The sequence below is a fragment of the Felis catus genome, chromosome B3, assembly GCF_018350175.1.
Source record: "Felis catus isolate Fca126 chromosome B3, F.catus_Fca126_mat1.0, whole genome shotgun sequence".
Taxonomy (NCBI): Eukaryota; Metazoa; Chordata; class Mammalia; order Carnivora; family Felidae; genus Felis; species Felis catus.
Window position 1 is genome coordinate 45,939,194 of NC_058373.1, and position 13,307 is coordinate 45,952,500.

General features: G+C 37.2%; 1 protein-coding gene across 1 annotated transcript in view; it reads left to right on the top strand.

Moving 5' to 3' along the window:
* Window positions 1-13,307, top strand: part of ADAM10 (ADAM metallopeptidase domain 10) — a 137,715-nt gene that overhangs the window by 33,849 nt on the left and 90,559 nt on the right. Inside the window, exon 2 of the mRNA XM_011282902.4 lies at window positions 4-154. Within this exon, the coding sequence (XP_011281204.1) occupies window positions 4-154 (151 nt within the window). The remainder of the gene's footprint in view (window positions 1-3; window positions 155-13,307) is intronic.

Consider the following 13,307-nt stretch of genomic DNA (forward strand, 5'->3'; position numbering starts at 1 on the left):
TAGGTCAATATGGAAATCCTTTAAATAAATACATTAGACATTATGAAGGATTATCTTATGATGTGGATTCATTACACCAAAAACACCAGCGTGCCAAAAGAGCAATTTCACACGAGGACCAGTTTTTACGTCTAAATTTCCATGCCCATGGAAGGTGAGTAAACTTACTGCTGGGTCTGAAGTTTCCTTATATTTAGTCTGGTTAGAAGAAGAAATTTATATCATTAATTTTCCTTCTCTAATGGAAAGGTCCTCATTCTAGTCTAGAATTTGGTATATATACTAAAAAAAAAATGTTTTCTTGTAAAATGGATTGCCCTTTTTATATTAAGGCAACAGTCAAATTTGAATGTTTTTCAATTTTGAAGCCAATCTTCTGTTGTATATTTAGTAGAGGATATATCTTTAAAGAAGAGTCTTGATTTCCCACTACTTTTTATGTATTTTATGGGTCAATAGATCTGTCTTCTGGTGCCAACAGTGAAGGTAGCTGGTTTTATGTCATTGATACATTTCTCATTAACTCAATTTTATTAACTCTAAAATGACAGTTTGTAGACAGATCACCTACTGTACTGATCATTTCTCAGACAGAATTGTTAAGGGATAAAGAACAGGGAGCCAGGGGAGAAAGGCAGAAATCACATTTGTTTAGTGCCTGGGGTGTCCCAGGTGCATATATGCTTTATATGCATTTTCTTTTTAATCTTCTCAAAACCCAAAGTAAATATCTATTTATATCTGAGGAAACTAAGTCTCAGAGAAGTTAAATTATTTCTTTAAAGTTACCCAGCATAGAGGCGCCTGAGTGGCTCAGTCAGTTAAGTGTCGCATCAGCTCAGGTCATGATCTCGCTGTTCGTGAGTTCGAGCCCCATGTTGGGCTCTGTGCTGACAGCTCAGATCCTGGAGCCTGCTTCAGATTTTGTGTCTCCCTCTCTGTCTACCTCTCCCCCACTCACAGTCTGTCTCTGTCTCTCAAAAATGAATGAACGTTAAAAAAAAAAAAATTTAAAATTGCACAGCGTAGATTTGAGCCAGATCTGACTGACTCAGACCTTGTACTTTTTTCTTTCTGCTGTTTAGGGGTACATAGATACAAAATCTTGGAGTATTCTCTATTAGACTTTGTCTTGCTTGCTGTAATTGGTAAATCTATTCCTTTTGTGTTTTTCCTATTGATACAACCCTGATTTATTGTTCACCTCCTAATAGGTTTCCCAGCTTCCTTTCCATTTATCATTAAAGCTATCCTATGGACTGCTACAAGATGACTGTTCTTTAAATGCTTTTTCATGTCAGCTTATTTTTCTAAAGTCCTCAATTAATGATTGTAAGCCACATTTCTTAACTTGGCTTTCACGATTCTCGTAAATTAATTCTAGTCTGTTTTTGTAAACTTTGTTCCGTTTCCCAATATAAGTGTCTTTTTCACCCAGAATGATCATCTGGTTGCTGAATATACCATGAGCAGTTTGTTTTCTTTCTTTTTTTTTTTTTTTAATTTTAACAGTGATTTTTTTTTTTTTTTATAAATTTTTTTTTTTTAAATTTTTTTTTTCTTTCAACGTTTATTTATTTTTGGGACAGAGAGAGACAGAGCATGAACCGGGGAGGGGCAGAGAGAGAGGGAGACACAAAATTGGAAACAGGCTCCAGGCTCTGAGCCATCAGCCCAGAGCCTGACGCGGGGCTCGAACTCACGGACCGCGAGATCATGACCTGGCTGAAGTCGGACGCTTAACCGACTGCGCCACCCAGGCGCCCCGAGCAGTTTGTTTTCTGAGTCATTTATCTTAAATCTTGATCATCTTTTAATGTACAGTTCAAGTTCTACTTCTTTAAAAATTTACCTACACCTTCCTCAGAACTTTTAAATTGCTCATCTGTACCACTGGTATTTGATTTGTTCTTCCTTCCTTTTTATGAGTATATTTGTTTATTTTTCTATAACTTTTTTGTTCCTCACAGGGAGGCATCCTGGCTACTGTTTAGTAATGTTTATTTTTTGTACTTATGCTTAAGTACAGATGTACAGATGCTTGGGGCGCCTGGGTGGCTTGGTCGGTTAAGCATCCGACTTTGGCTCAGGTCCTGATCTCACCACTCGTGAGTTCAAGCCCCGCTTCGGGCTCTGTGCTGACAGCTCAGAGCCTGGAGCCTGTTTGGGATTCTGTGTCTCCCTCTCTCTCTGATCCTCCCACGTTCATGCTCTGTCTCTCTCTGTCTCAAAAATAAATAAATGTTAAAAAAAATTAAAAGTGTGATCAGATGTACAGATGCTTAAGAAAGATATTAATGGATGAATAATTATTTTTAATCAGATATAAAATTATTAATTACTAATCATATAATAAATACTATGTAACTTAACGTGTTTTGCACATGTAAATAAATATTAAATTAGCTTATTTTCCATATTAAAATGTAATGATCATTGTAGAAAAAAGTACTTTTAAGTTATAAAATCTCTTGCTTTGATTTGAAGGAGGTAAGAAGATACATTTAGGGTCTTTTTTTTAAGATAAGAATATTACTGACAGCAATTTATGTAAATTTTTATGACCCTTAACTTCAGATATTTTTTAATTACCCATTCTTTATCAGTATCGTGAAATAATAGCAATCTTTCAGCCTTCCTAAGTTTTTAGTGACCACCCCAAAATAAATTTAATATTATATTCCAAATACAGTGTAACTACCGAAAGGAAAAGTCGAGATTCTAGCTGCTTTTGGTTTGGATACCACATTTCTATTACATCATTAGATTTTTATTTGATCTATGACATAATTCATGTTGAGCTTGTGGCAAAGCTAAATTCCTAGCTCTCCCCCACTCCTCCTTTTTTGTTGTGTTTATGCATGTGTGAGAGAGAGCGAACATGTGAGTGCATGCTGTTTAGTCATGCATAAACTTATTTATTGACTGCTAGTTAAAAGTTACCTAGTTTAGGCTGTGGGTGGTAGAAACATAAATCAAACATAGATCTAACAGGGGCTGTAAGATGTGTGCAAGTCATTTCATAGGAGGAAAATGTGATATGGTGCTTTATAGATAAAATACTATAGATATTCAAATGATACAAATGAGACCTGAAGCTCTCAACAAAGGGCCTGCAGCCAGGAGATCTCATGCTGTGTATAAGTGGTCATCTTCAGTACTTTTAACAGAAATCTGTTTAATCAACCATACACACACACACACACACACACACACACACACACACACACACACACACATACAGTACTTTTTCTAGAGTAGATCCAAATTGAGGTATTGTATTTTACTCTTTCAATTATCATACTTGTATGTTGATGCTGTCTCAATTTGTGCCCTAAAATGTGGTCATTTTAATTATGTTGTAACATACATTAGTTAAAAATGTGATGATCTGATCGTTTTATTTCTCTCTTTCCTTGCAAAGGTCTATGAAATGACCTGGGTGGTATAGTTATAGATTTCCTGCTAAGTCTCTCCCCCTCCACCATATACAAAAAGTTAGTTTTGGTACTCTACGACCCCCTTAAACAGGACTTGTATTGATACACAAATTATGGGTTATTTGGTTAATAACAATTTATAATACAAATGAGAAGTGATTATGATAAAATAGTGTGTTGATTAGAAGACCCAGTTTTGTTTTGAATATGGTTTTGGGGTGACTTTGGGCTATACCTAGTAGTCCAGTCTGTAAAATGTGTGCTGCTCTTGTGCATTGTGGCTAGACCTGTTATCTATTTTTCCATCTTTTAAAACATAATCAAGTAGAGTTTGTTTCTTCTGATCATATGGTTCAGTTTAACCCTGTAGAATCACATTGCTGTGATTTAAAAATTACAGAGTATAATAAATACTGTGTAGTTAACTTAGAAAAGAGGAAAATACCAGAAAAGGGTTCTGCTTAGATGACTTGCATCTCTGAGTACTAGCACAGTCTGTGTGTGTGTGTGTGTGTGTGTGTGTGTGTGTGTGTGTGTGTGTGTATTAAAGTCATTCTTTGTGCTGTTTGTTTTATGCTTAAGTGCATGAGCAAACTTTTTTCAACCTGGCTTCCAAGTTTCCTAAATCAGAAAGGGTGTATCACATACCAGATTTACAGATATTAATGTTAAATGAAGAAATGTTGAGATTTTTTAAGCCTGAAGCCCATTCTTAGGAATTCCGTGAATGGCACACCTGGGTGCCTCAGTCATTTAAGCCTCTGACTCTTGATTTTGGCTCGAGTTACGATCTCACGGTTTGTGGTTTCAAGCCCTGTGTTGAGCTCTGCACTGACAGTGCAGAGCCTGCTTGGGATTCTCTCTGTCCCTCTCTGTCTGCCCGTCTCCTGCTTGCATGTGCATGCTCTCTCTCAAAATAAATAAATAAACTTAAAAAAAAAGAATTCCATGAAAAACTAGTGCTCTTAAAATAAAGTTTGAAGTTGTTTGAAAATATGGAATGCCTGGGTGGCTCTGTCATTTAAGTATCCGACTCAATCTTAGCTCAGGTTCGTTCGTCCGTCCTTCCTTCCTTCCTTCCTTCCTTCCTTCCTTCCTTTCTTTTTTTGTTTTTAATTTGTTTTATTTTTTAAAATTTATATCTAAATTAGTTAGCCTATAGTGCAATAATGATTTCAGGAGTAGATTCCTTAGTGCCCCTTACCCATTTAGCCCATCCCCCCTCCCACACCCCCTCTAGCAACCCTCAGTTTGTTCTCCATATTTATGAGTCTTTTCTGTTTTGTCCCCCTCCCTGTTTTTATATTATTTTTGTTTCCCTTCCCTTATGTTCATCTGTTTTGTCTCAAAGTCCTCATATGAGTGAAGTCATATGATTTTTGTCTTTCTCTGACTAATTTCACTTAGCGTATTACCCTCCAGTTCCATCCACGTAGTTGCAAATGGCAAGATTTCATTCTTTTTGATTGCTGAGTAATGCTCCATTGTGTGTGTGTATGTATACATACAATGTATACATAACACACACACACACACACACACACACACACACACACACCACTCCTTTATCCATTCATCCATCAGTGGACATTTGGACTCTTTCCATACTTTGGCTATTGTCGATAGGGCTGCTATAAACATGGGGGTGCATGTGTCCTTTTGAAATAGCACACCTATATCCTGTGGATAAATGCCTATTCCTGCAATTGCTGGGTCGTAGGGTAGTTCTATTTTTAGTTTTTTGAGGAACCTCCATACTGTTTTCCAGAGTGGCTTCACCAGCTTGCATTCCCACTTTCTTTTTTTTTAAGTTTATTTATTTATTTGAAAGAGAAAGCACGAGTCAGGGAAGGGAAGAGAGAGAGAGAATCCCAACCAAGCCCTGTGCTGTTGTCACAGAACCTGATGTTGGGCTCGAACCCACAAACTGTGAGATCGTGATCTGTGCCAAAGTCAGATGCTTACTTAACTAAGCCACCCAGGCGACCCTCAACTCAGGTCTTGATCATTTCAGGGTCATGAGTTCAAGCCCTGCATTGGGCTCTATGCTGGGCATGGAGCCTACTTTAAAAAAATAAAGAGCAAAATTTTGAAGGTGGCTGGGTGACTGGCAAAGCCTATGTGGTTTGGTTGAGGGTCTGACTCTTGATTTCGCTCAGGTCATGATCTTGTGGTCCTAAGATTGAGCACCATGCCGGGCTTCATGTTGACTGAGCATGGAGCCTGCTTGAGATTCTTTTTCTCTCTTTCCCTCTGCCCCTCTCCCCCACTCACACACACACACTCTCTCTCTCTCGCTAAAGTACAAATAAAATAAAAAGTCATGTGAGCATGTGGACAGTGCTATAGGAAAGATTGTTAAGGAAATGTAAGTTTTTTTTTTATTTTTTTTTTGAAATGTAAGTATTTTGAAACATACTTCTGTAATATTGATTAGAGTATTAAAATATTTTGATAATAGATGCTAGGGTAAAAGATACCTCTTAGCTTTGCTTAGAAATTAGGAATCAGTTTTCTCAATTTCAGAAATTGCTTTACTTGGATAAATTCTGATAAATGGGATGCCTGAGTGATATGTACCCAGAGCATTGCTTCTTCCTCTAAGCTCACTTAGCAATAAGTATATCAATTACAGCATTTATTACATTTTATTATAACTTTGTTTACATCCATATGTCCTTTGTTCCTGCAAACTTGAAGGGCAAAGCCTGAGTTATATTCACCTTTTTTCTATAGGTGTTGGTCATTTAAGTTATACTGAATGAGTGAATGAATGAATGAAACATTATGAAGGGAGTACAACATTTACAAGCATAAAATGCTGACAGGGAGATATGTAACTAATATTTATGTTAAGGTCTGGCCCTTACCAGAGAGTTTAATCAGAAAAGGTAAAGTAAAATAAGTATCAGCTGCTTATTGTGTACTTAATTTTTTTAAATATTGAAAGTACTTTTTAAAAATTTTATTTTAGAGAGAGAAACAGTGCAAGCAGGGAGACGGACAAAGGGGAGAGAGAAAATCTTAAGCAGGCTCCATACTCAGTGTGGAGCCCAACGTGGGGCTTGATCCCATTTGACCTGAGCCAAAATGAAGAGATGCTCAACCAACTGAGCCACCCAGGTGCCCCTGCGTTTTGAATTTGATGGATAATAAAGTATGCTAAGATATTAGAAATCGATTTTCAGCTTAAATATTGTGTAGCCTAAAATATCTCATCCTTTTAAGCAGTTGTTTCTAATCGGTAAGTGGTAGGCAGATTTATTATATTGTGAGATGCAGGATTTTTATTTTTTTAAAAATTTTTTTTTCAACGTTTATTTATTTTTGGGGGACAGAGAGAGACAGAGCATGAACGGGGGAGGGGCAGAGAGAGAGGGAGACACAGAATCGGAAACAGGCTCCAGGCTCTGAGCCATCAGCACAGAGCCCGACGTGGGGCTCGAACTCACGGACCGCGAGATCGTGACCTGGTTGAAGTCGGACGCTTAACCGACTGCGCCACCCAGGCGCCCCGAGATGCAGGATTTTTAAAATACTTGTGGAAGATATGTTTTTTGTCAGGCCTCATGTTCATGTGAAAGCATGTGATGTGCCAGGGACTGTCTTTGTTATTCCCTTTCCTTATTCTTCTTTGATACTAGGAAATGACATGTTGTATCCTACCATCCCTGGCTTCATTTGTCTTGTGTTTTAGGCTTGTACATTACCAGTGTATTGCAGTTTCATTAGGAATTTTGCTTATGTGACTTATGTGACTTTAATAAAATGTATATTTTATTTTGTTCAAGTTTGGGTTTTATGTAATTACTGAAATATTATTATAGTCCTATATTGGTATAGATGAAAATTTAGGAAAAATAATTATCTCTTGGACTTATCCAAGAGTATTAGTATAGCCTGAGAAAAACTCACTGCAAGATTATTTAGTAGTTATTTTTAGTGTAGCTCACAGTGAGATTCTAATGTGAACTAATATTTTTAAATTTATGCCTTTTGTTACAACTGTCATTAAAGAGAAGCATAAGGGATCATTCCACTATTCCTTTTTTGTTTTTAAAGTTTATTTATTTATTTTGAGAGAGAGAGAGTGTGTGAGCAGGGTAGGGGCAGAGAGAGAGAGGGAGAGAAGAATCCTGAGCAGGCTATGCAGAGCCTGTTGTGGGGCTCAAACTGATGAACCGTGAGATCATGACCTGAGCTGAAACCAAGAGTTGGATGCTCAACTGAGCCACCCAGGTACCCCAACTACTATTCCTATTTCTTAATAGAATTTCTATAAATTTTCTGAAATACTGCTTCATAGTGGTATTTAAAAAAAATAAGTTGAAAGAATATCTGAGAACTCCTATATAATACAGTTGATCTTTTTGGTAGGAAGTATGTGTATATTGTTATATTGAATCATGTTTTTTTTCTTGTTTTGTGTATATATTTTTGAGCCATTTCCTGCTTTATATCTTATTTTCCAAATTATAGGCAGGTGTCTTTATTTTCTGGTCTTCTCACCACTTTGCTAACTTTATTGCCTTTCATAATTTGATGGTTCAAATCTACCAACTTTACATTTGAGTGGAACATCACTTAGTAAAGAAACTTGTGATTTTATAGGAAGGATAATAAATATATTGAAACAGTCATAAACTAGGTAGAGAAAGGAGTATTGTGATCATTCAGAGACTGAGTGGAGTTCTCTTCTAAGTTAACGTGGGTTATCTAGAGATTTCTTATGAGCCTCGGTTCTCTCAGTAAAACCTTGAATTTTAGATGTGATAATGTTTCGGCCCTTTCCTGCTTTAAAATTCTATATATTAGTAACACTCAAGTAACTAAATTAAAAAAAATAAAAACATGTAAGTTATTTTTTGTGCCGTTGTGTTTAATTATTTGGGTACATAATAAATCAAAAATTGTTTCTATCTAATATGTGATTTGTATATAATGTAAAAAGATACTGGATTTTTTTTTAAGTGCTGTAAAATGTTTTGGAAAACTCACAAGTTTCCTTTTTTTCTGATTGTGACAACATAATTCTTCCTATAGCCTTAGTAATATGTTCACAAACTGTTTAAAACAAATGGTCAGACATTTGACATTTTCTTTTGCAGTTTGCAACATAAATTCTCCCTACTCCTAAAATATGAGGGTATCAAGAATAAAGCCTAAGTAATCTGTAAAAGATATAAATATTCCTTTCTATGGATCCTGACTAGATTTGGGTTATTTAGTCTGGGCGTGTCTGTATTTTATCTTTGTCATAGCATTAGTGGGGTAGCAGAAAGCTCGGATAGGACACTTTTAACTCTGTAGACAAACAAGCATACTTTGAGAAGCAGAAGTAAGAATCCAGGGAGCACAAACAGAACAGATGCCAGAACAATAAAAAAAAAACAGAATAAATTTAAATTGTGTATAAATGCTATTATTGTGCTTGAGGAAAAACTAAATTTTGAAAAATACTGACTTGGCAATGAAATATTTCCCAGCAAAATTTGAGCAAGGTTGAGCAAAAATTTGTAAAGGAAAAGGCTATTTATGTAATACCTACTTTATGTCAGGTGAAGTGCTCTTTAGCATATATCATTAAACTATATTTCATACTGCTTTTTGTTTTAGTCATGGATTTTCTAGGAGGTCACATTCTTTATTCTTGCCTGTTTTCTTTTTATATGGAAATTAAAAGCCTAACAAATAAGTTTTTTTTTAAAAAATCTGAAGATGGGGTACCTGGGTGGCTCTGTCAGTTAAACGTCCAGCTCTTGATCTTGGCCAGGTCATGAACTCACAGTTTGTGAGTTGGAACCCCGTGTTGGGCTCTGTGCTGACAGCACAGAGCAGAGCCTGCTTGGGATTCTTGTCTCTTCCTCTCTGTGCCCCTCCCCCTACTCGCTTGTTCGGCTGCTCTCTCAAAATAAATAAATAAAGCTTAAAAAAAAATCTGAAGGGACCCTGGCTATTTGAATTACTTCCTGAATCATAAGAAAAAACAAGAGCTTATTGTGCTCATGTTAATTTTGTACTTAAAAAGCTAAATTGAGGGGCGCCTGGGTGGCATAGTCAGTTGAGCGTCCAACTTCAGCTAGGTCACAATCTCGCGGTCCGTGGGTTCGAGCCCCGCGTCGGGCTCTGGGCTGAAGGCTCGGAGCCTGGAGCCTGTTTCCGATTCTGTGTCTCCCTCTCTCTCTGCCCCTCCCCCGTTCATGCTCTGTCTCTCTCTGTCCCAAAAATAAATGAACGTTGAAAAAATTAAAAAAAAAAAAAAAGCTAAATTGAGAGCTGATGATTGCTCTGAGTTTAGCTTCTTAGACATTTCAACATGAAATATCATTTTTATTTTACATGTTTTTAAGCACTTACTAGGCTTTATGTGGAAGAGATGGAATGAGAGAATGAAAAGGAAATGAAAGAGTTTAAAAACATGTTTCGGGGGAACCAGGTTGGCTCAGTTGGTAGAGCATGCTACTCAATCTCAGTGTTGTGAGTTCAAGCCCCACATTGGGTGTGGAGCCTATTTAGAATAGAATGGAATGGAATGGAAGGGAATGGAATGGAATAGACTAGACTAGACTAGAATTGAATTTGCTAAAACAGAAGTGCTTTGGGATGCCTGGGTGGCTCAGTCGGTTAAGCGTCCAACTTCTGCTCAGGTAGTGATCTCGTGGTTTCTGGGTTCGGGCCTCGCATCAGACTCTGTGCTTATAGCCCAGAACCTGGAGCCTGATTTAGATTCTCTGTCTCTCTCTCTCTCTGCCCCTCCCCGTCTCACACTCTGTCTCTGAAAAGTAAATAAACATTAAAAAAAAATTTTATGGAAAAGTGCTTTTCTGACTCTAATTCTTTTAATACATCATTACCTCTAAAAGTTCATCAAAAACAGGTTTGTATCTGATCTATATTTAATGTCACAGTTCCTAGAGTTGGTGATCTTAGTAAATGTCAGAAGTTAAGTATATTTTAGTAGTAGAAAAACCCATCTATCACTTTCCTCAGATGTAAATTATATTTCATTCTAAAATATTGCATGTGCAGTTGGGTTTTACATGAGATAAGTATTCCAGCTTATTTTTAATTTAGATTCATAGCCCTTCTTGTTTTTTTTTTCAAGTGATTAAGCCCCATGTAAATTGTTGTGCTGTTTCTTACAAGTGTAGCAAGGATTTTTTACAACTAAAGGTTATTTATTTATTTTTAAATGTTTATTTATTTATTTAGAGAGACAGAGAGATCATGCGCACATGAGTGGGGGAAGGGCAGAGAGAGAGAGGGAGAGAGAGAATCCCTAGCAGGCCCTGCTGTCAGTGGGGAGTCCAATGTGGAGCTCAATCCCAAGAACAAAGAGATCATGACCTGAGCCAAAATCAAGTATTGGATTCTTAACTGACTGAGCCACCCAGGCACCTATAAAGGTTATTTAAGTGTTTATCCTGTTTCATTATACTTGAAAATTTTTTATGTAACTGTTGAATGGATATGTTTAGTTTATTGGTGTTATGCTTGTTTGGATTGTGTTATTAAGCATCAGTGAAATCTTACATAGTTGTGTGATACTTTTTTTTTTCAACGTTTATTTTATTTTTGGGACAGAGAGAGACAGAGCATGAATGGGGGAGGGGCAGAGAGAGAGGGAGACACAGAATTGGAAACAGGCTCCAGGCTCTGAGCCATCAGCCCAGAGCCTGACGCGGGGCTCGAACTCCCGGACCGCGGGATCGTGACCTGGCTGAAGTCGGACGCTTAACCGACTGCGCCACCCAGGCGTCCCTTGTGTGATACTTTTAAACTGGTAACTGTGTTTAAAAATTCTTTGGTAATTACATGTATAGTTTCTTTTTGAAAAGCTTCTGGATACTTGCTTTCCTCATTTGCTTGTATCATACATATCTTTTCTAACTTCTTCAAGTCTTTGCTTCTCTGGGTTGACAGATATTGTTAATACTTGTACATAGGGATAAAATCAAGTTGTTCTTTTGTGTGTGTCTCAGAAATCTTACATTATAACCGCTTCGAACTCCTTCTAAAACAGTCTGCACCGGGAGAATAATGCTGAACCAATGAATCAAATATAGACAAAAAGTCTAGGGTATTTAGAATTTTGGATATGTTGGTGTGGGACAAAGTCTTGTTATGGAATTTTGATCGCTGGATTCAGTGAGCAAATATATTGTGTATTTTGTTGTTGTTGTTTAAGTTTATTTGAGCTACAAGAGATGTTTCTGTAGTTTTAATATGCTATAATTTACTAAGTCCACTTTCATATTTTAAGCACCTTATGTATTCCAGGCACTTTAATAGTTGCTGGTAATAGAGTAACTGAATAAGACAGGTCCTTGCTGATGAGGAGTTTATGAATTCATGAGATGGGCAGGTGTTGGATTAGGAATGACAGCTGTGATAAATGCTAAGAACGGAATGTTCAGAAGATTGCTGTGGTAACATTGGGAGATGCCATCTTGTCTGGAGGTCAGGGAAGGCCACTCTTAGGAGATGGCATTTAAATTGATCCTGGAAGGATGACAGAAGAGGAATTGGTTAGCCAAAGAAGGGGAAGATGTGTTCTAGACAGAGGAAACAGCATGTGCAAAGATACTGAGATGAGAAGTGGTGTGTTTATGGAATTGAAGGAATTTTGTATGACTTGTGCTTAAAATGTGAAGGAGAATGGTTCCAGATGAGGCTGCAGATGTACGTAAGAGCCAGATCTTTTGCGAGTTTATGTAAGTTACGGTGACAAGTTTTTTACCTAGCTGTGGAAGGTTTTTAATGATAACTAAGTGTATAAGGTTTAAAAGTTCAGTTTGGCTGTGAATGAAGAATAGTTTGGAAGAGAGTTAAACTCAATGCATTGAGGCTATCTAGGAGGCTGTTGCACTGTCCCCATGGGAGGTGGTAGCCTGGATTAAGGCGGTATTAGTGGTGATGAAGGAGAGTCAATAGATTTAGGAGATATTTTAAAGGTGGGGGTGCATAGGTGGCTCAGTTGGTTATGCGTGTGACTCTCGGTTTCTGCTTAGGTCATGATCTCACGGTTTCGTGAGTTTGAGCCCTGCTTCAGGGTCTGTGTTGACAGCAGGGAGCTTGCTTGGGATTCTCTCTCGCCCTCTCTCTGATCCTCCTTCACTAGTGCTGTCTCTGTCTCTCTCAAAATGAATAAATAAACTTAGAAAAAAGGTAGAATTTATTGGACTTGGTAGTGAGGTATAAAAGAAGGAGTCAAAGATGACTTGTGGTTTGAGCAACTAAAAGGCTACTGGGTCTACTTACTGAGATAGGGAATACTGGAACAGCTATAAATCTGAGGAGAAATCGTAAGTTCAGTTTTGGACATGTTTTGTGAAATTCATGAGGAGGGCCTAGGAGAGAACTGCCAAATGCCAACATTTTAAGTTTAGGTAGAGGAGGGAATGCAAAGACTGATGAGTGGTAAGAAAAGTAGAAGAAAGCGTTAGAGTGTGGTATCCTGGAAGCCAAGGGAAACAGTGTTTCAAGTAGGAGAGTGGCCAGTTGCTGCTTTTTGGTTTTGTTATGCTGCATATTAGCAATATTCTTAATCTGTGTTACTTACTCTTTGAATTTCTTTAGTTTTATTGATCTTGCTGGATCTAATTGCACATGGTAGTCCAGGTTTGGATACATCATAGTCCCATATAAATAGGGTAATAAAGTAACTTCTTTTTTGGTTTGAGTTTCTAATGATTCATGATAAATAGCCAATGTATCTTTCGGCATTTTGGTTATAAGAGCATATTAGGCCAATATCTCTGAGTAGCCATCTCTACTAATTCTGTGGTGGTTGATTATAAGGACCCATTTATCTTTTGAGTATAGCAAAAGATATTTTAGTTAATTTTTATTAAATTAATTTTTATA